The 23,891-nt window shown below is 33.5% G+C and overlaps 1 protein-coding gene across 8 annotated transcripts in view; it reads left to right on the forward strand.

Annotated features, from left to right (window-relative positions):
- TTK (TTK protein kinase) overlaps window positions 1-23,436 on the forward strand; it is a 47,211-nt gene extending 23,775 nt beyond the window's left edge. For 6 of the 8 annotated variants that reach the window (XM_042939223.1, XM_042939220.1, XM_042939225.1 and 3 more), the window contains 12 exons: window positions 784-932; window positions 5,088-5,224; window positions 7,027-7,153; window positions 9,686-9,778; window positions 14,000-14,157; window positions 14,290-14,441; window positions 15,928-16,052; window positions 17,408-17,488; window positions 20,749-20,925; window positions 21,272-21,356; window positions 21,722-21,819; window positions 23,019-23,436. In XM_042939223.1, the coding sequence (XP_042795157.1) occupies window positions 784-932; window positions 5,088-5,224; window positions 7,027-7,153; window positions 9,686-9,778; window positions 14,000-14,157; window positions 14,290-14,441; window positions 15,928-16,052; window positions 17,408-17,488; window positions 20,749-20,925; window positions 21,272-21,356; window positions 21,722-21,819; window positions 23,019-23,105 (1,469 nt within the window). In that variant the 3' untranslated portion in view covers window positions 23,106-23,436. The remainder of the gene's footprint in view (window positions 1-783; window positions 933-5,087; window positions 5,225-7,026; window positions 7,154-9,685; window positions 9,779-13,999; window positions 14,158-14,289; window positions 14,442-15,927; window positions 16,053-17,407; window positions 17,489-20,748; window positions 20,926-21,271; window positions 21,357-21,721; window positions 21,820-23,018) is intronic. The other 2 variants (XM_042939227.1, XM_042939228.1) reach the window with 1 other exon arrangement.
- Window positions 23,437-23,891: the final 455 nt, after the last annotated feature.

Raw genomic sequence — 23,891 nt, forward strand, 5'->3', positions numbered from 1 at the left:
AATGGAATATTTTTAAACTATTTTTTCATCTTCTACCTCATTGCTGGTATATAAAAATACAGCTGGTTTTAGCTATTGATCTTAGATATAGTCAGTGAGTTACTAAATTCACGGAATAATTCTAACATTTTTCTATGAATTCTTTCATAGAAAGAAAATAATATAACATTTTTTCCTTATCCTTTTAACCTTCATTTTTTTCTTTGTATTGCATGTAACATCATAATGAATAGAAGAGATGATAGGTGGGCAATCTTATTACTTATTTTAGAGGGAAGCTTTCCATATTTTACCTTTGTATGAAATAATTGCTGTAGATTTTTTATCTACTCTTAATCAAATACCAAAACAGTGAATTTTGCTTTATACCTAGATTATCATTAGATATTTTTTGTGACTGTTGAATCTTGTCAGAATGCTTTTTCTGCATTTATTGAGTTGATCATGTATTTTTCTTCTTAGTCCTGTTATTATGGCAAATCAAATTGATTTTCACATGTTAAGCAAACTTCACATTTAAGAATAAACATAACTTAGTCATAATTCAAGTAAAAGTAGGCTCCAGGCTCTGAGCTGTCAGCACAGAGCCTGATGTGGGGCTCGAACTCACAAACTGCTAGATCGTGACCTGAGCCTAAGTCGGTCACCTAACCAACTGAGCAACCAAAGCACCCCTTCTCTCTTTGTACTAATATAGTTTGTAACATGTTTCGTATTTCAGATTTAATTTTATTATCAAATATTCTTTCCTTTTATTGATAACAACAACAAATGCAATTTCAGAAATTAAGGAACATCAAGAACCAAAGGTTCCAGAGAGTAACCAGAAACAATGGCAGTCTAAGAGAAAGTCAGAATGTATAAACCAGAATCCTGCTGTATCTTCAAATCAGTGGCAGATTCCAGACACAGCCCAAAAAGTTGATACAGAGGTAACTTTCTTTTCCTCTAAAGTGTAACATTGCCATTATTTGTAATGTGATGGTCATGTTAAATTTTTTTCTTTTATTAAATCCTTATGTACCATTTTTAGTGGAATAGTTTACTTAAAGGATGTTTCTTATTATTCACAAAACAATGATCACTACTAGTGACAGATTCAGTAAAAGTATGTCAAGCTGAAGTCTTTTTTTATTTTCAGTGGTGCTTTTGGATTTCTGGTAGACTGTGCAGGGGTCAGCAAACTACAGCCTATTATCAGTCAAATCTAGTTCTCAGCCTGTCTGTAAAGTATGTTTTACTGGAAGACAACCATCCCCATTTATTACTGTCTAGGGCTGCTTTTGAACTGTAACAGCAGAATTGAGTAGTTGCAACAGAGACTCTGCCTTAAAAAGCCCCATATGTTTACTACCTTGCCCTTTACAGAATACGATATGCTGACCCCTGAACCAGTGCAATGCTGTACCAAAAGATTTGATAATTTCCTATTATCCCATGGATAAAATAGAAAAATATAGACTAGACACTGTATGTGAATTTATAACAGGTTGAATGATCATTCCCAATGGTCAAAGGTCATTTCAGAAGGAATGATCTGGTAGGTTACTAGAGAGTCATACTATATATAGTCCATGGCTATACTGTCCTCACTACTTTCAGTTATATTCTAACTCAGTGGGTTCTCACATGTTTTTGTGTTGGGATCCTCTTTACACTCTTCATTATCAAGACCACTAAAGAGCTTTGTTTATGTACGTTATATTTATCTGTATTTACTGTATTAGAAAGTAAAACAGACATTTTAAAAATATTTATTAACTTACTAAAAATAACAATAATAAATCACATGTGAATATAGATATTTTATGAAAAATAAGTATTTTTGTGTTTTCTTTTATTGAGGTGTAATTGACATATAACATCAGTTTCAGGTGTACAATCTAACTCAATATTTGAATTATGAAGTGATCACCATAATAAGTTCAATTAACATCTGTACCCATACAGCTACACAATTTTTTTTCTTATGGTGAAACTTACAAGATTTACTCTCTTAGCAATTTTCAAATATGCATATAGTATTAATAAATATAGCCACCATGCTACACATGCATCCTCATAACTTATTTTGTAACTGGAAATACCTTTGTATGTCTTTATTTAATGTTTATTTATATTAGAGAGAGAGAGAGAGAGGCACACAGAATCTGAAGCAGGCTCCAGGCTCTGAGCTGTCAGCACAGAGCCTGCCATGGGGCTCAAACTCATGGACCTCCAGATCATGACCTGAGCCAAAGTCAGATGCTTAACAGACTGAGCCACCCTGGTACCCTATCTTTGTATCTTTTGATCCCTTTCACCTGTTTCGTCCACCACCCATCCCCACTGCTGTCAACCATTAATTTGCCCTCTGAATCTATGAAGTCGTTTTTTTGTTTGTTTGTTTGTTTGTTTTAATTCATAGGTAAGTGATATTATGCAGTATTTGTCTATATCTGGCTTATTTCACTTAATGCCATCAGCGTCCATCCATGTCACAAATGGCAAGATTTCATTCTCTTTTATGGCAAATACTCCACTGTATACTATGTATATATACACACACCATATTTTCTTTATCCGTTCATCCATCAGTGGACACTTAGGTTGTTTCCATGTCATGACTATAGTAAATAATGCTGCAGTGAACATAAGATTGTATCTTTTTGAGTTAGTATTTTCATTTTCTTTGGATAAATACCCAGAAGTGGAACTGCTGGATCATATGATAGTTCTATTTTTAATTTTTTGAGGAACCTTCCTACTGTCTTCTATAGTGGCTGCACTGATTTACATTCCTACCAATATTGCACAAGAATTCTCTTTTCTCCACATCCTTGCCAACACTATTAGTTTTTGTCTTTTTGACAAAATTCTAACAGGTATGAGGCTTTTGTCCTTTTGACAAAATTCTAACAGGTATGAGGTGGTATCTCAGTGTGGTTTTGATTTGTATTTCCCTGATGATTAGTGATGTTGAACGTCTTTTTCTCTACCTGTTGGCTATCTATATATCTTTGGAAAAATATGTCTATATGTTTAGACATATTTACATATTCTGCCCAATTTTTAATTGGATTGTTTGCTTTTTTGCTATTGAATTGTAGGGGTTCATTATATATCTTGGATATTAACCCCTTATCAGATACATGATTTGCATATATTTTCTCCCATTCAGTAGTTTGCCTTTTCATTCTGTTAACGATTTCCTTTGCTGCGCAGAAGCTCTTTAAGTTCAATTATAGCCCCACTTACTTATTTTGCTTTTGTTGCCTTGTTGCCTTTGCTTTTGGTATCACATCCAAAAAAATCCTTGCTAAGACTCCTATCAGGGAGCCTACTGCCTGTGTTTTCTTCTAGAACTTTTATGGTGTAGGGTCTTACATTCAAGTCTTTAATCCATTTTGATTTAATTTTTGTATATAGTGCAAGAAAGTGGTCCAGTTTCATTCTTTTGCTTGTTGCTGTCCAGTTTTCCCAACACCATTTATTGAAGAGACTTTATCTTATTTAATTAAAGATCTAAGTAATAAAGTAAATAATAAATATTAGATGGGAAGAATCCTGATGGGTTAAATCATGCATCATATGAAACAGCATCTTTTCTTTTTTCTTTTTGAAACTTGAAAGTCAATAGCAGGGTGAGAGGACTCAAAACCATTTATTTGTCATTAGGGAAATGCAAATCAAAACCACAATGAGATACCACTGCATACCCACTAAGATGCTATAATTTAAAAGAGACAATAACAAATGTTGGTGATGAAGTGGATAAATTGGAACCCTCATGTACTACTGGTAAGAATATAAAATGGTGTAGTTACTTGGAAAATGGTATGGCAGTTTCTCAGAAGGCTAAATATAGAGTTATCATATGATCTAGCAATTCTACTTATAAGTATATACTCAAGAAAACTGAAAATCTGTATCCACACAAAAACTTGTACTTGCATGTTCATAGCAGCATTATTCATAATTGCCAAAAGTGGAAATAATCCCAAATATCCAACAGCTGGTGAGTGAATAAACAAAATGTGGTACTTTAATTTCATTATTTCATTTTATTATTCCACAATGAAAGGTAATGAAGTACTAACAAATGCTACAACATGGATGAACTTTAAAGACATGCTAAGTGAAAGAAATCTATCACAAAAGGCCACATATTATGTGATCCCATTTATAAGAAATGTCCAGAATAGGCAAATCCATATAGAGGCAGAAAGTAGATTAGTGGCTGCCAGAGACTAGGAAGAGTGGAGAACAGAGGGTGACCACTAATGGATATGGAGTTTCTTAGGATGATGAAAAGGTTTTGTAATAAAATAGTGCTGATTGTGTACTCTTGTGAACATACTAAAATCCACTGGATAGCATACTTATGAAAAGAAGAAAAAGGAATTAGGTGGTTTCCTGAAGTCACTGCTTCTCCAGCAGCCCTCTCAAGTAGAGATTGTTTTTATTTCACATCTCACTTACCTTATAGCTAAAAACTCCCTGTAGCTATATCCAGATCATTTCTTCTCTTACAGAGCCCTGACCTTTTGAGGCTCCTGTTTTTTGGATATACCATCCTGTTCCTTGCTCATTGCTATCATCTCTGGACATCCTAGTGACTCCCCATCATTCCTTGAGGATATTAAGCTCTGGATAACTTCCACCTACTTCTGATTAATAATTTCTTCCTCCCTTCTGACCATTTCCTTAATTGCACTTTAGCTACCCATTCCTATATCCCATATACTGTGGTTTTATTGATTAAAGGAAGCTAAGTTTTCAGAAGTACAGAGTACTTATTTAGATTATAGAAGTTCAGTAATGGTTATAGTAGTCCTGATGGCAGAGGATATTAGATCTTGTTTTGTTAAACAATACCATGAGTCTTCCCTCTCCTTGTAATCCTTTTGAAGAAAATATAATAGGCTTCAGAACTTAGAGTGAAAGCTATACTAAAAAGTTATTGGAAGTCTGGAATACATATGTTTACTTATTTTAGCATGTTTGTGTATTACATTATTTTTTCTTTTAGAAATTAAAATGTTTGTAAAGCTATTGAACAGGTGTCTAAAAACTGTAAATCGTGATTTTTTTTTTTTTTTTTTTAGCAGAAACAAACCACTTTTGAGCAACCTGCCTTTTCAGTTTCAAAGCAGTCACCACCAATATCAGCACCTAAATGGATTGACCCAAAATCTGTTTGTAAGACACCCAGTAGCAGTGCCTTGGATGATTACATGAGCTGGTAATTACTTTTGGCATTCTAGTTTGGCACAGTGGAAATAACATGGGCTTCGGGGTTAAATAGATCTGAAGTTGAATCCTGCTCTGTTACTTTAAAGAGTTTCCAAATTTATATTATTTTTCTGAGCATCAGTTATTTCACCTGTAAAAGGGGAGGGGAAGATGGCTACAATACATTTTTAAGGATTGTTTTGAAAGTCTCTGTCCTATTGTAATTTGTACCTACAATCTATAAATACTCTAAATATGTAAAACTTCTTGGTAATTACACATTGCTACATGGATATCTTTATGTAACTGAGAGAGGTATTTTAAAGGTTAGCATTCTTATACATGATAAAGGGTAGCTACATTTTATAGCAAAGGAGGGTTTTTAATTGGAATGTGATAGTTTCTGAAAGAATTTGGTTGTATAGGTCACATAGTTCTGGGAGTGTTCAAAGGTAAAAGACTTGAGTGTATGGGAATGAGGGATGAGTAAAGAAATTGGATGGTCAGTGCGGATTGATAGGAAACACAGGGATATTGCAAAAGCAAATTAATGACATTTCAAAGAAAGAAAATAAAGGAATGTGGCACATCATATCATCCAACTAGTAGCTATATTTTTAATGTCTTAGAGGATAACTTAAGTCCATGATGCCTTTTGTTTTTAATTTTCATAATGTAATCTTTGATTTTAATTAGAACTGGCCTTAGAAGTTTTATAACCTGGGCTCTTACCAATTTAATATAGTTTTGCTATATATTACTTCATTTTATTATATGTGGAATATTTTAATTTTTTTTTTAAGTTTATTTATTTATTTTGAGAGAGAGAGAGAGCAGGGGAGGAACAGAGAAAAGGAGAGAGAGGGGATCCCAAGCAGGCTCTCTACAGAGCCTGATGTGGGGCTTGAACTCATGAACTGCGAGATCATGACCTGAGCTGAAGCCAAGAATTGGATGCTTGACCTATTGTGCCACCTAGACACCCCATATGTGGAATATTTTAAAGAAAGTTGATAACTAGAATAGTGATATAGTTATTTTTTGTGAAGTTAGGTTATATATTGTCAACAAGTATTTAAACTCCTTTGTGCCAAGCACTCTTCTAGGTGTTGAGGATGTGATAGTGAATAAGATAAGCAAAACACAAATGTGAACTCAACAGCTTTAATCTCAAAAGTCCAAACTCCTGGGGGCGCCTGGGTGGCTTGGTAGGTTGGGCGTCTGACTTTGTCTCAGGTCATGATCTCATGGTCCGTGAGTTGGAGCCCTGCGTCGGGCTCTGTGCTGACCGCTCAGAGCCTGGAGCCTGTTTCGGATTCTGTGTCTCCCTCTCTCTGTGACCCTCCCCCGTTCATGCTCTGTCTCTCTCTGTCTCAAAAATAAATAAACGTTAAAAAAAAATTAAAAAAAAAAAAGTCCAAACTCCTGTAATGTAATTGGCTTTCTGATAGCATGCTGTTGTAGAGCACTATTGTTAAAAAGCACTCGTATACAATAGGCTGACCTTTGCATTGGCTAAATTTTCTAAAATAACCCCAACTTCACTTTTAAATGCCATCTTATTATTTTTACTAGTACGGATTTCTTGTCTAGGGACAAAAAATTACTTTCAGAAAGAATTTCCTCAAAATGAAATTTCTGGTGATAGTATATCTAGAATAAATAACTTAGCTATATTATGAAAACTGATGTGGATTCTGTTTGATGTAATACATTTAAGTTTATATGCATCTTTTAAAATCACACAAACACTGAGTCAGAATCTTGTTTCTACATTTTTCATGTTTTAAATTAAAACCATTTCTTTCCTAGTTTTAGAACTCCAGTTGTAAAGAATGACTTTCCACCTGCTTGTCAGTTGTCAACACCTTATAGCCAACTTGCCTGTTTCCAGCAGCAGCAGCAGCAAATACCTGTTACTCCACTTCAAACTTTACAGGTTTGATAAATTTTATTTATGATGGTATATGTTTAAGGTATGATCCAAAGATTTTATTTTCATAGCATCTAGTTGTTAGGAAAGGCCTTAAGAACTTGTCCATTCTTAGGCAAAACTCTTAATAGGGAAAACCTCTTAAGGGTGCCTTGTGACTTTGAGAGGTTAGTTATTGAAGAAGCTAATGAAGCTTTTTCATGAACTAGGCCAAAAGACCCAGTTTGAATAGCTAGGCAAAATTTGTCTTGTAATTTAGGTAACTTTTTATTCTGTTTCACTACTTAAGCCTACTATTAACTGCGCAGCCTCATTTCACTGGCTGGTTAATATGCAGTTAAGTTTTCAAGAGTATCAGAATAGCAATATAAGATGCTACTAAAATATAAAGTAATTATAAAAATAGGAAAATTTTTGCTGGTGAGGCAATTGTATTGTCATCTGGATAAAAAATACTCCTGATATCAATACTATTAAAATTAGTTTCTAATAACTGAGTGGCCACTAAATACTGGTGGAAAGCATGAACTTTGAAGAGAGGCTTTCTGGCCATGACTCTTGGCCTCACTACTTACCAACTGTGTGACCTTTTGTAAGTTACTTAAATTTTCTGTGGCCATTTCATCATCTATAAGGTGGGGATAATAAAGATACCTACCATAGAGGATAATTGTGAAGATTAAATTAGTTAACATATATGGAACTTGTACAGTGGAGCCTGCTACTTAGTAAAGAAAAGATAGCAGCAATTGTTATTTAAATAAAACAGCAAAACACACACACACACACACACACACACAAACAGGTAATTAGCTATTACATATTGAGAGATTAAAAAAAAAAATTAGCTAACAAAAAGTGGAACAATGGTCACCAGTGTCTAGAGGGAGGGAGGAATGAGGAATTACTGTTTAATGGGTGTAGAGTAAAATGCAAATTTTTGTTATGTATATTTTGCAATTAATAAAGAACAAAAAAGCTGACAATAGATTATCCTATGGAAAGAGAAATAGTATTTTGAAGATTGAAGCAGAATAATAAATTACTAAGGAGAAAAAGATGATCAGGTTTGTCCATACATTGATTCAAAACATTTGTTGAACTCTTCCTCATGTCAGACCCTGTTTGAGTTGATATCTAGAAGTCAAGTCATGACCACATGAATGGGCCAGGAGCCTTCTAGAAAAGGCCAGTGTCAGGAGGAAACTAAAAAGAGTCCAAGAGGGACAGGTGATCCTTAGGGTTCCTCTGGGCCCTTTGAACTTTACCCCAAGAGGGATAAGAAGCTGTGTAACAGGTTGGAGCAGGAAAGTGAAGTGATCTTATTTGCATTTTGAAAAAAACTACTCTGGCCACAGTGAGGAGGATGGGCTAAGGGGGATGTGGAATGTCCTATGTAGGAAACTGAACTTCACATTAGTATTGAGTCAGAAATAAGTCAGAATTACTTACTCTAACAACTGTCAGCAGTTAGGGGGCAAAAACATTGAACTGCTTTCTTCTCTCTCAGAAGTTTTCAGTTTAAGTGCGAGAAGATGCTCCAAAAGGAAGAGGGGTGGGAGTAGGTAGTGAAGAGCCTTTCTGAAATTATAACTGAATGAAAAATAACAGGTACATATTTCAAAGCCTAATACTTTCTTACAGAAAACATATTTCATGACTCAATAGTGTTTTTTAACCCCTGAGGTTAAAAGGTAAAGAAAGAGATTACATGAGAGAGTTCTACCATTTGGGATTTAAAGCAGGACTTGGTTAAATTGAGGTTTATTCAGACAGACCCGTTTCAACTTAGTAAATCAGCTAATCAGATGCGCTTTGTGTCTTCAGCTTTCTTGTCAGCTTGGAATGGGTCCTCTCACTGCACTCCATCTGTGCAAAGCATTTATAGATTCTCTGAGAGCTCTGGCATAAGGGAAGGGAAATGGGGTCTGTTGCAATAGTACATCAGCTACAAGTTTGCCAAGGTAGATGCTGAAGTTCAAATTAACTAACTTGTTGAACATCATTCAGCAGAAAGGGGGCATTGCTGAAATTTGCATTTGTCTGATTGACTCTGGAGCTAGCATACTGCTTCCCTTATAATGTAGTGCTAAATGAGGAAGAAGAATTTAGATATAATTATTTATGCATGTATGTAAGTGAAGAGGGATATATAAGAAAAAAGAATAAGGTGAAAAGTAATAGCTTGTGAGTTTGTGTATTGGCATTAAGTGTTTTCTCCCCTGAATCTTCTATTTATTTATGTTAAGAAGTAAAGGTGAACATTGTATGTCAACTATACTTAAATTTAAAAGTTTTTTTTTTAAATTAAGTAAAGGCAAGTTAGAGGGAGACCTTGGAAGTCTATCTATATATTAATAAGTTTATTAATTTGACTAAAATATGTAAACTTCCTCTTTAAAATATTATGACTAATATCTAATTACTTGAAATTTAAGATAATTTAAAAATTGGAAGCATTTCACTGTACTAAATGCATGCTAGTTTCTCAGGCATATTCTTTGCACCTTTGAATCTTTATATATTTTAATTATTTAGATTTCAGCATCCTCTTCAACAAATGAATGCATTTCAGTTAAAGGAAGAATTTATTCCATATTGAAGCAGATAGGAAGTGGAGGCTCAAGTAAGGTAAGTATCTTAAATATTTAAGAAAGAAAAATATTTTCAGCTTTCCTTTCTTTGTCTTTTTACCCTTTGGGGTTCTTTTTTCTTAACATCTAGGGGCCCATATTGCTTTTGAGCCAAAAATATCCTTATCCCCTGCTCCCATTCCCTCTTTCCAACAAATGACATATCTCTTTAGACCTATCTCCTAATTCTAATTCTCTGTTCTTCCCTCTGATGTCCTATGCCTCTAGATTTCTTCTCTAAATGACATTAACATGGATTTGGGGTGGCAAATGAGGCTATGTATTATCATAAAAGAATCTTTCTAAACATCAGGTAGGGCATGTTGTAAATAATATTTTAGGATGATTCAGCAAGATATATGATTAATATTTTGAGTTTTTTGAGTTTTTCATTTCAAAAACAGTTTAGTAATGAGAGTTTCTGGAATTAGACTAGATCATTTTCTAAATGTATTTGAGCTCTAAATTTACATGGTTCTGCTTTTCTGGGTGGAAGGCATCTCAAAAGATCTGTCTAAACTTACCATCTTTAGTTCTTCTCATTCGGTTCTCTTAAATCCACTTCAGTCAGATTTTTACCTTTATCACTTAGCAAAAACAATTGCTATCAAGATCACCAGTGATCTCAATGTTTTTATTAAATCTAATTCTTTGCTTTAATTTGGGTTACTTAGCATTTGGGAGAGTTGATTGTTCTTTTCTTATTGGAACTTTTTTTTATTCCCACTTGGCCTCCCTCAGTTTTCCTCTTCTCCAATTGGCCATTCCTTTTAAGTGTTCTTGTCCCCCATCCTAATGGTGCAATGCCCCAGGGTTTAGTCCTTGACCTCTTTTCTTCTCTTTCTAAACTCACTGGTGTTGTCCAGACTCATGGTTTTAGATACCATGTATATGCTGACAGTTCTTAAACATCTTTCTAGCTTAGACCTCCCACTTGAATTCCAGACTTGTATATCCAGTCTCATTGCTCACTATCTCTCCTTGGGTGTCTACTAGATATTTAAAACTTAATATGTCCCAAACATAACTCTGGCTCCATAGTGTTTCCCAGTTCAGTAAATGGCAACTTCATTCTTCCACTAACTAGGCCAAAAACTCTGAAATCATAATTGACCTCACTTTCTCTCACACATACACCCAGTCAGTTGGTAAATCTTGTTGGTTCTACCTCAGAGCATATCTAACATTTGCCTATTTCTCACCACCTCCACTACTATCATTTTGTTCAAAACAACTGCCATCTTTCCACCTGGATTGTTATAATAGCTGTATCCCTAGTTTCATTGATTTAATCCTTGCTTTCCTGGTGTATTTTAACGTAAGAGTCAGTTTTCCTCTAGATCTCCTCATGTCTTTGCTCAAATATCTTCTCAATCAGGCCTTCCTTGGCCATACTCTTTAGTACCACAACTCTTAACCTTCCAGTCACTGGTGAGCTCCATTTCCTTCTTTATTTTTCTCTGTAGCCCATCCTCTGTGCTTTGTAATTTACTTATTTGGTTTGTTGTTTGTGTCTTCCTGAACTTGAATATAGTTCCATCAAGATAGGGATGTTTGTCTGATTTGCTCAACAGTGTTTGCTCTGCTATCTAGAATACTACCTAGAACATGACAGAGTGAAGTTATTTGTTGAATGAATGTCCCTCCTCAACTGTTTTGCTGTTATAAGTTAAGGATGATGTATGAAGCACAGCCTGTTGGGTTTAAGTTTTACTGTATTTTCTAAGCCAACTAACAATAGCTAGATTTGTTTAAGATGGTCTTGTTAACTTATTATAAAAAGGTGTGTACATTACTATGAGTAGCAGTTCAATAATATTCATTCCTTTTTTGTATACATTTTCTTTCCCTTGTCTCAGATTTCAGGCATGGGAATAAAGGGACAATTGATTTTTATCAATATATTTGAATTATCTGATTTAGTTGCTTTAATAGAAATTCTTTTGTTAACCTTTATTACTTTAGCTATAATTGAATAGTGTCCAGGTGAGATACTTATTTAGTGGCATGTTTTCAGAGGATGTAAAATAATCTTGACGGTGTTTTAAACATTTTTTCCTTGGAGCATAATGAAGATGTTAGCTTAAGTGAAGGGTCAGATGATAAAGACACGACTGGCCCATATTTTTTTTAGTGTGATTATATTATCATTTTTTAATTTAATTATTATGGTGGAGTTGACAAAATCAATGTACCTCAGGGAAAGAGGGTAACATGCTTTGTGAAACTAACCATTTATGCTCTATTCTAGAGTTTAGGCAGTGGCCAACTTATACAGTATTAAGAACATTTAGGAAGGTCATAGAGGCTAATAGGAATAGTCATGATACTAGCCTGTCTAGTTCTTTCACCAACTTCCCATGAAACTGAAAATTATAACTCTGATACTATCTCTATGAGATGGAAGTAGAGGCTATCTAATCATCAGTTATTGCAAGAATTTTGCCAGAAAAGGGGCAGTAGGGGAGTAAAAGCACATACGTGCAAAAAGTTGATTGAAAAGTTTTTATTTCCTTCAAAACTTTGAGATCTTATTATATAGTTTTAATATCTTGCAAATATCTTTTTCTGATATACCTGACAACTTTAATAGGTTTTAAAATGTCCACTTCATTCTGTCCTAATTGTCCTTAATGATGGTAGCTAACTTTGCTACATTCCAGACACATCCATCTTGGTCATCCTTCCAACCCTGTGTGGTAGGAACTACTAACAACATTTTAATTCTACTAGAGTGGTAGGTACTCTCAATTCTCTGAGGTTTAGAAGGCTGTTTACCATATACAAAGTGGTTTTACACTGTTTTAAAATTCCTTTTATCATCCTTTGCTCTTTTCTGCGGTCTCTTGCCCTATCACTGTTTTAATGCCCCTCTTTGTCTAATTTGCTGTGTGTGCAAATAAAACCAGTAATACTTTGTTAGTTTTATATTTAAAATTTTAAAGTAACTATACCTGACTGCTTGATAGACTGTCCTTATTAGTACAGTTGTAAATGCATGAATCTCATAGACACATTCGTTCTCTTCTTATCCTTGCCCCGACCTGGTCAAGGTTAAATGGTTTTTAAATAAATGATATTTTACTTCATTTTGTCAAAAGGGATGAATGAATGTAATTTTTCTTGCTTATAATGGCATTTGTATTTGTATACTTGCATTTTAGAAGCCTCATGCCTCTTGCATGTTTTCTGAAAGTTGGACACATTAACAGTATTTTCTACTTTTCAAAATGTATTTATTATCTGCCCTATTGCTTAGAAGTTGACTGTCATTATAGCCAGAGCTGTTTGACCCATACCTGACAGTGGGCTTATAGGAACATCTTGTTCTTGTCAACTTGACTTTGAAAATGGGACCTAATCTGGGGCGCCTGGGTGGCTCAGTCAGTTAAGCTACAGATTCTTGATCTGAGCTCAGGTTTTGATCTCAGGGTGTGAGTTCAAACCCCACATTGTGCTCTGAGCTGGGTGTGAAGCCTACTTAAAGAAAAATTCATAAACTTTGATCTAATCTACTTTTCACAACTGAATATACAAATAGCTTACAATTATTACATATTTTAAAATACCACATGAATGAGATGCCAATTCCAGGCACCTGGAAAAAACACCATCTGTGAAATGAATTGACTCTTTATGAAAGCCCTTAGTAGTTCTTAACATTTTATTGAATTATTTATTTATTTATTTAATTCATTTATGAAAGAGAGAGCATGTGCATGAGTGCAAAACAGAGAAGAGGGCAGCAGTGGTGGGAGAGAGAAAATCTTAAGCAGGCTTCACATTCCCTGCTGAGCTCTATCCCGTGACTTTGGAATCACGACCTGAGCCAAAACCAAGAGTCAGACACTCAACCAATTAAGCCACCCAGGCACCCCTCTTAACATTTTTGAATGTCTTTTGCTTTAGGTTATTTTTTTGGTCAGGGCAACCCAACAGTGTTATGAATAGATATGAAATTTAAATAATCTTTCTTATATGTTGTTATAAAAACTTTATGTTTATGCCTTTGTGTTATTGAATGCCCATTGTCATAGGTAGTTGAGAATGGTCTGTTAACTCTCCTAACATATTTTTTTTCCCTTCAATACTCAAAATAAGCCCAGACACGTTTAATTATTCATATCGGTATTTCTCAACCTAAAATTCTAATAAATTTAGAGATATTGTGATAGTGTAAAAGTAGTGCATTCTAAACTTTTTCTTTTGTTCTATATAGGTATTCCAGGTATTGAATGAAAAGAAACAGATACATGCTATAAAGTATGTGAACTTAGAAGAAGCAGATAATCAAACAATTGATAGTTATCGGAATGAAATTGCTTATTTGAATAAACTACAACAACACAGTGATAAGATCATCCGACTTTATGATTAGTAAGGATTTTTTTTAATATAAAAGAACACTATTTTTGCTATAATTCTACAGATAAAGAAGATAAATACTTAGTCTTAATAGTGTAAGCTAACCATGTATTTTTTTGTTGTTGTTTTTGTTTTTAATGGCAGTGAAATCACGGACCAGTACATTTATATGGTAATGGAATGTGGAAATATAGATCTTAATAGTTGGCTCAAAAAGAAAAAATCCGTCAATCCATGGGAACGTAAAAGTTACTGGAAAAATATGTTGGAGGCAGTTTACACAATTCATCAACATGGTATTTTAAAACTCGTTATATGCTGAGTTACAATAATCATTAATAGTGTCATCTTACGATTTTTAGGTATTTGTTATTGGCACCTCTAGACTAGATAAACTAAATATTTGGACGCTCATTTAAAGATGGAGGCACAAAAAACATTTCTTTAAAACACCGTTAACCAAAGGATATAGTGCATGAACTCAAGTCCTCACAGCCATAATGCATCCATAGTGCAAAATATACCCATATCTTTATTAGTATTAACATAGTCCATTATCCTGTGTCTCCAAATAGTTCAGTTATAGCAGATCTGAGACTTTGGGGTTCAGGCATCCCAAAGATCTGAGATGTTTATTGTGCTCATTATGTTAGTCGTTTTGTATTGTGTCCCTTGTGTGGGAGTTGGTTTTATTCTTTTTCAATTGTTAGCCCTAGGTTGTTTTTTTTTTACTTGGACTTGGTTCTTTTTAGGGCTTCTCTGCCTTTACCTTATCCTTTTTATTTTTTTTATTTATTATTTTATTTATTTATTTATTTATTTATTTTTACCTTATCCTTTTTAAAAAATAACTGCTAACCTAGATTAATTGTAATTTTTCTCCTCATGTCTCCCTATAAGTTAAAAGATAATTCAGTGATTAAGATCAGGGCTGTAGGGATAGAGGTGTCAGGAGCATTAGGGTCTTCCATCTGACAATATAATTTATGATGTTATCTAGTGGGTGGTGAAGATCATAAACTCTGAAGCCAGAGGCCCTGTCACTTAGGTTTTATGACCTTGAGCAAATTACTTAATCTCTGTGCCTTAGTTTTTTCACTTAAAAGGATAATATTAGTATAGTAATTACCCCAGTTCTGGTGTGAGGATTAAATGATTCAAGATAAGCAGCAAACTTAGAATAGTGCTTGGTACATTGCCGGTACTATATCTTTTTAGAAAATATTAAAAAGGAGGGGCTCCTGAGTGGCTCAGTTGGTTAAGTGTTTGACTCTTGGTTTCGGCTCAGGTCATGATCTCACGGTTGATTGAGATGAGCCTTGCATCGGGCTCTGAGCTGACAGTGTGGAGCCTGCTTGGGATTCTCTTTCTGCCCCTCCCCAACTCACATGCTCTCTTCTCGCTCTCAAGATAAATAAACATTAAAAAAATATTATACATGAGCATTTACTTTGACCAAAGGAATCAACTAGGCCAGTAGATTGTGAAATTTCTTTTTTTTTTTTTTTTTAACATTTATTGATTTTTGAGAGAGAGAGAGAGAGACAGAGTGAGCGGGGGAGGGGCAGAGAGAGGAGACACAGAATCCAAAGCAGGCTCCAGGCTCTGAGCTGTCGGTACAGAGCCCGATGCAGGGCTCTAACTCACGAGCCGTGAGATCATGACATGAGCAGAAGTCGGACACTCAACCGACTGAGCCACCTCGGCACCCCATTGTGAAATATATTTTATACTTAGAATGTTTTACATTGTCTGATATTACAATGGATTTTTATTTTGAAGGCATCGTTCACAGTGATCTGAAACCTGCTAACTTTCTGATAGTTGATGGAATGCTAAAACTAATTGATTTTGGGATTGCAAATCAAATGCAACCAGATACAACAAGTATTGTTAAAGACTCTCAGGTAAGACTTAACGAATGGTTGGTTACTACCCACTACAGTTCAGTTCCATTTCACCTGTAAAGTATTTTGCTAATGGGGATTTTATTTTTCCTACCTCATTCTTCAAAGGATTTGAAACCTTTGTATTAAGAATAGATACTATAAGAATAAAAACCATATTTAATACACTTTAGAGAGTCAAGATCAGGTAGAAACAAATCTGGCACTTTGAAATGATTTTCCTATAGCTGAGGTAGAGAAGCATAATGCCTGTCTTGGAAATCACCTTTGTCATGATCTTGAGTTCACCTGAAACTTTGTCTCAGAGATTCCTGGTAGCAACCAAAGAGGGAATTGCAGTTACATGTTTTTTTTATTGTCCATGAGGTAAGATTATTTCATTCTTCTGGAGAAGTAAAGCTTTTCCTATCACTTGCATTTGAAAAAAAGTTCTTAAGTGGGCCTTCATATTGGAAACAACCATAATATTGTACTCTACTGCCTTTTTCTAATAGGATATGCAGTTACAAACTTAATAAATTTGTCTCCATAAAAACTGAGGTGATAACACCAAAGAATAACTAAAAATAATCCTGCTTGAAGTCAAGATGATGTATTCTATGTATGCAGATTTCTGGTGTGGATGTGCCATAATCCTAGAAGTAAAACTAGACTATTTTTAGGAGGAATAGATGAACAGCATGCCTTTGAAACAATTCTATTTGATAATAACTTCTCTTTGTATCAAAAATATGGCTGAACATGTAATTGTAAATCAACTTGAAGATTCCCTCTATGGCAAGGCCCTAAAGTACAGGTATTCGGTGCTTGAAAACAGAACCACTTATTTTAGACTAAAATAAATGCCTTTTAAGGTTGGCATAATCTGACTGTGGAAACTCTTGCATGGTTTAGATTCCTGCCCCATCTCACTCTGGACATGGGCCCAAGGAATACTTGGAGACATAGCTAGATTTTTGAATTGTTGCTTGGTTGATTTTTTTTTTTTTTTTTTTTTTTTTAAGCATTCTAGGCCTGTTCCAGCACAGAGAAATGAGTGATATCAATTCCTCAAGTTTATGGCCATTAATATAATTTTAGCCTCTACAGTTTTATGGTAGTTGCCTATCATAATCATAGAAAAAGCTTAGCATTCTGAGAGGAATAACTTTTCTGATTATGGACCCAATTTATTTTTCTGGAGTTGTGAAGAAACTTAATTCCTAATATCATTGTCAGTTACCTGATTTTTTAAAATATATTATTGAAATATGTAATTATTCAAGTTTCTAAGAATCTGACATTTGTGTTTTAAAAAATCTAAAGCAGAATAAAATATTTTCATTGATTAGTGTTTTCTGTGCTTTGGCATACAGGTTGGTACAGTTAATTACATGCCACCAGAAGCAATCAAAGATATGTCTTCCTCAAGAGAGAATGGGAAATCCAAGTCAAAGGTATTATGAAGGTTATTTAGATCCCATTTATCTGGCATCAGAAGGGAATGGACTATTCTCTGATTAAACCTAACGGATAACTGAAAGTTGCTTAAGTTCTAAAACTTTTTAGGCCATTTTAGAGACCTTGCTTTCTTTGGCAAATGGTCATGGGATTCAGTTTTACAGTTATTGATTTGAGACTGTTCTTTTAGTATTGTGCTTTTAATACGGGATGTCTCAACAATGTGCTCTAACAAAAAATGTACCCAGGGTATTTTTTTTCAGTTTCAAAATGAAAGGTAGAAATTAAGACTAAATTAGCTCAGAGTTAGGCACATTAAAATGATCCTTGAAGTCTTTTGTTTCCTCTTTGATTCTTACATTTTATCTCTTACTATTTATTCATTTGTGAATTCTACATTTCCAAGTACAATTCTAATAGGCAGTTTTTTCCCAGCCTGCCACAGCTACTTTCCCACTTGCCTTATTTTACCACCTCAGTGAACTTTGTGTTAGCCTCATTGGTGTCTCTTCTTGGGCTCATTTTGCTTGCCTGGATGCCTCTGGCTCCCAGGCTAATCCTTCGTTGCTCTATAGCAGTGTAACCAAGTGCATGCAAGCATTACATTGTTGTCCAGGGACCTGCATTCAAGTAATAGACCTGCCTCTTTGTTAACAACCATCTTTATGAATTAACTTGCCTGGTTTCTTCATCTATAAATTCAGCTTATAAACAGTACCTATTTTAAAGGTGAGGATTAAATGATAAAGAATATAAATCACATAATACATTGTCTAGCCCTAAATAATTGCTTGATAAATATGTGCTTATTTACTAATTATATTTTCCTTCCTAGAAAATTGTGGCTTGTAAATTTCTTTTCAAATAACTGACATAACATTATGTCAAATAGTCTCTTATAAAATTCTTTTTATCATTTGTTTAGCTTCCCCTTTTCTTTTAATACTTAGATTTGTTGTCTTTTTTCTTTTTCTTGGTTAGACTTTCCAAGGTTTTGTTAATTTTAAAGAACCAAGTCTTCATTTATTAATTCTATTTTCATTTGCTCTCTAATTTCTGTTTTTATCTTTATTAATTGTATTTCCTTTAGGTTTCTTTTTTTTTGTAGTTTCTGGATTTAGATAATTGCCAATTTAATTTTTGTATTCTTTCTTAATGAAAACATTAAAACTGAATTTTACTGAGTTTTACTTTAACTTCTACTTCCACTTTTTTGTAGTATTAATTTTCATTAATTCTAAAGTTTTCAGTTGCAGTTTTAAAATACTTTGAAATAAGATTTATTTTGAATTGCTTGTAGAGTTCAGATTTTTTCAGTTTTCAACTAAGTGCTTTAATATTATGGGTAAATCTCCATTCAATGTAATCACCTGCTAAACAGTGGCCTTAATGATTCTGAACAGAAGACAAATTTTTTATCCCACCATGTAAGATAATCCCTGCTTGTGAAAAGCTCAAACCCTTCCCAGTCTAGCTCTGTTTGCAAATTACTTTCCAATGAACATCTGTTGGCTATTTGGAGTTTCTATTCTGAGGTCTATTGGGCACATTCACTATTTCCCTCTGTTTCTGTTTCAAATGCCTCTACTATACACGACTTGTGGCTGTTGGTAGTTTGTGTCCCTTCGTATTCTGGGGTTTTGGGGTATGGCTTTTCACTTTGTTTTGTTGTAAATCTTCTCCATATGTCTATGGTTTTGCTACAGGCTTCTCTGTCTGTCTTATCTGGGGATTTGGACAGAATGAAAAACTGTGCTGCAATCTAAAATGCAAAACAAATAAAAAGCAGAAACAGACTCCTAAATACAGAGAACAAACTGATGGTTGCCAGAGGGGAGGGAGGTGGGTAAGAGATCTGGCAAAATAGATCTCCAAAAGAGGAGTGGGAGGTACAGGCCTCCAGCTCTGGAATGAGTAAGTCATGGGATGGAAGGTACAGCATAGGGAATCTAGTCAATGGTATTGTAATAGTGTTGTGTACTGACAGACAGTAGCTATACTTGTGGTGAGCATAGCATAACGTATTGAATTGTCACTATGTTGCACACCTGAAACTAACATTGTGTCAGCTATACTTTAATTAAAAAAAATAAATAAGAAAAACTATTCTGCCACAGCCACTGCTATTTTTCTAGAATCTGAAATCCTTTTTTAATCCATGATTTATGTAGAAACAGATTTAATTTCCAGATGGTTAAGTTGGAGGAAGAGGAGTATTTTTATTAATTTTTAGTTTTCTTTGTGTTCGGCAATGGGGTCTGTTTTATCTGCCGTTTTCTGAAAGGTGTGCTAAAATCTCTCTACCCTTCCAACCAAAAGAATTTATTGTAGTTTTTACTCAATATAGTTCTATTAAATGTAGTTTCCGTGCAAAGAAGTTCATGACCATCTTCTTGGTTGGTTGTATCTCTTATCATTATAAAATGCCTTTCTTTCTTCTGTTAAAAGTATTTTGTTATGTTCTTGTTCTCCTTTCCTAATGTCAACACTGCTGTTCTGCTTTCTTTTCTCCTTTCTCTCTCTTAAAGTCAAAATGGTAATTATGTTATAATACTGCATTGTTTCTAATGAGATTGTTTAATACAAAGAACATGTTATGATAAGTAATATTTTTGAGAACTTACTATAACCGGAAATTATTCTTTATGCTTACCCATATCTCATGGTTACATCATTTAATGCCCATGACAATGTACTTTTATTATTTCTGTTTTAGCGGTGAGGAAATGGAGATACATAGAATTAGCTAATGATAAGGCCAGGATTCAAATGCAGCCCAGCCTGGCTCTATAATTTGCATTCTTGGGTTTAGGATAGTTCAACTTAACATTTTTGAAATCTATGCATATTTACATATTATTAATTTTATATACAAATTTATTATAATAAAATAATTTTGGAGAAAAATAAATTTAAAATTTGCAGTTAATGTTTTTTAGTTTATATTGTTGCAAGCTGACAAGAACGTAATATATGTTTTGGTTGAAATATTTTAATTACAAGTTTGTTGAGAGACTTAAAGCTCATTTCTTGATAAAATAACCAAATATAGCAAAAACTAGAGAAAGATTTTTTTTTATGTAAACTTAATCTAGTACTTGCACATTCCTTGAGGTTTAGTTATGATTTTAAATGGCAGGGAATATATGTTTACATGTGTGTATATAAAATACTCTTACATTTAATTTTATGTTAAAATAAAATATTTTTTTTTTTTTTTTTTTTTTTTTTTTTTTTTTTTTTTTTTCTGAATTAGATAAGCCCCAAAAGTGACGTTTGGTCCTTAGGATGCATTTTGTACTATATGACTTATGGGAAGACACCATTTCAACATATAATTAATCAGATTTCTAAATTACATGCCATAATTGACCCTAATCATGAAATCGAATTTCCTGATATCCCAGAGAAAGATCTTCAAGATGTGTTAAAGGTAACATTAATAGTATATGGATATAGAAGAATGATATTTCATATACTTAAATTGTTTGCTTAGAAGAAATCATTGAAATCTGGCATAGGTAGATATAACTAGTCTATTGGAGGGAATTATTGAATGACTTAGCTTTTTAAGTCATGTTAAGTTTATTTTGAAGGTATTTTTAAAAAGCTTATGAATACTTGGGAATTTTGCAAGAATGACTTATGGAATCTTGTCATTTCTGAGTGGGCTATCTAGAAAGCAACTTCTGTGGTATGGTGCAATCTTGAAAAACACTTTATGTCAATATTACATAAGAAAACTTGATTTTTAAAAAAATTAATCCTTATTTTTATAGTGTTGTTTAATAAGGGACCCTAAACAGAGGATATCCATTCCTGAGCTTCTGGTGCATCCATATGTTCAAATTCAAACTCATCCAGGTATTTCTTTGAAAATCAGTTTATTAGATTACTAATTAATTACTAAGTAATTACACTAATTATACTAAGTAATTATACTAATTACTAATATAAACAGACGTTTAGCTATAACAAAACCAGAATTTGAATGGGCTACTTCCAGATTTCCTCCTTCCTTAAGGAAGTTTCTTTTATTCTAAAATACTAAAATAAATGAAATCGCCTTTTTTTTTAACTTGCATTCATTTTCACTTATCCTTGGTAAGTAGCTTTGATCAATGATAAATTACATAAAGCCAGCCATTGTGCTGTTAAACAGAATGTATTTGTGTATTTTATATTTTTTTAATGGTACCAGTAGGTTATTGATTATATTTTTATTACAGGTAATCAGATGGCTAAGGGCACCACTGAAGAAATGAAATATGTTCTGGGCCAACTCGTTGGTCTGAATTCTCCTAACTCCATTTTGAAAGCTGCTAAAGTAAGAATGTCTGTTCTCTATTTACATTACTTTTAATTGTTTTGTATAGTTTAGTGAATTAGATGCTTAAACAGGTACTCCAAAGAAAACTTGGTCCAATCATAAGACAACTATGAAATATATTTCGACATTTAGATACTTGTGCTTTTTGACAAAATAGACTTACTTGATTTACATTCTTATTGTACAGATAGCACAATTGAAAGTGAATTGTCATACAAGGTGCATACCTAAGATTGCAGTCAGGTCTCAGCTGGATAAATTTAAAAAGCAACCTGTCTTTTGAATCAACAATATTCTTAACACAGCTTTTGAATTCATTTCTTCTAGCCATTTTTTTCTTAAACCATCTTGGAGAAGTCTCAGTATTTGTTACATGTAATGACTTACAGCTGTGTACAGCAGTCAGAACACTTCTCAAAGTGAATGCCTCAAACCTTTCAGCCTCCCAGTGTTGGTTTATGTCTATGCCACCATTTTTTGGATCTCATTGCCATCAAACACCTTGTCATTTCTAGAACCCTATGTATGTTTATTGCCCACTGGTTTAGTTAACCAAGCAGTTACTAATTATTTATTTCAGTAATAACATCTTCATGTTTTAAATTTCTACCAGTGTATTATTTAGAGCCTTTTATAAATAGAGATGAATTAGTTTCCTTTATCACTAAGGTTATGTGTTCTCCAAGACAGAGATGTCTGTCATCTTCATAAATTAGATGTTGGTTTAGTCTTGAATCCTTTAAAAAATATGTAGATTTTATTATAGCTGATTATGCCTATTTATATAATAATTTGTATTATTTTTTTTAATGTCATCTGTTTATTAGTTGAAATATCATCTGATAGTCTATTTCCTGATGAGGGTATTTTAAAGTGTAGCAATTTATCTAAGACTAGCTTTATTTAAAAAAAAATACGGGAGACTAAAAAGGGCTTGAAGGTGCATATGTATGCTTATTAATAGCTATGGTACATTTCTTTTACAGAAATATTGAGCTGTATCTTATGATAGATTTTTAGGCCAAGCTAGGTGTTTACAATTCTTAATTATCTTCAATAGTTTATAAAATAATTTTGTAGTTATAAGAACAAGAGAGAAATTCATTTCATGTTAGAATATGTTTAGTTATCTTTATTAATCTGATAATCCATTGAATTTAAAAAGTTACAAAACAGGTGTGTGTTTTTAATTTCAGACTTTATATGACCGATATAGTAGTGGTGAAGGTCATGATTCCTCTTCATCATCCAAGACTTTTGAAAAAAAATGGGAGAAAAAATGATTTGCACCTACTCACAAACTGTCAAATATCAACTGTAAAAATATATTGGACTGTTATACTCTTAATTCTCTGTGGAAACTGCTCTTAAGGACAACTTAATCCAGAAATGTCAATGGCAGAAAAATTCAGTGGATTATTCTCAAAAGAAAACTGTAAAAATAATAACCACTAATGATACTATATATATTAAGTTGTAGAATTGTTCTCTCTCTTTTATGCTTTCCTGCAAATCTACTCTATTTGATATCATATCACACTTAGAATAGTGGATGGACAACTGAAATATATTCTGAAGAACTATGTAAATAAAGCTTTGTAGCATAAAATGACACTAAAATGTAAAAAAATGTATGGTTATTTTCTTTAAGCTAATGCACTGCTGGTATGGCAGCAAAACACTTTAAAAAAATTGAGTTAAGGGAAGACACAAGAGTCTTCAAGAAGAAAATTCCAAAGGGTTTGAATTCTAAAATAGATTTCTTGATTGCTTTATGGCACTGATACAGTCCAGAGTTTTAGAGCTGCACTGGTTCTTTTAATTCTCCCTTTGATTCTTCATAATACCGATTGTTTTTGGTGTTTAGAGTATCATGCTGGCTTCTGTGGTATAAGTTGTATAGGGCGTGCCCTCAGTGTATGACTTGCTTGGTAATTGGTAATTACCAATGTAGTCTTAGAATCTTTGGGACTAAATCTAATACATTCTCCCTCCATCTTATCTTTTCTCTTCTTTTTTTAGATTTCATTAGACTTTTTTTTTTTTTTTTTTTAAGTTTATTTGTTTTG

This window comes from Panthera leo, chromosome B2, assembly GCF_018350215.1.
Source record: "Panthera leo isolate Ple1 chromosome B2, P.leo_Ple1_pat1.1, whole genome shotgun sequence".
In the NCBI taxonomy this organism is placed as follows: Eukaryota; Metazoa; Chordata; class Mammalia; order Carnivora; family Felidae; genus Panthera; species Panthera leo.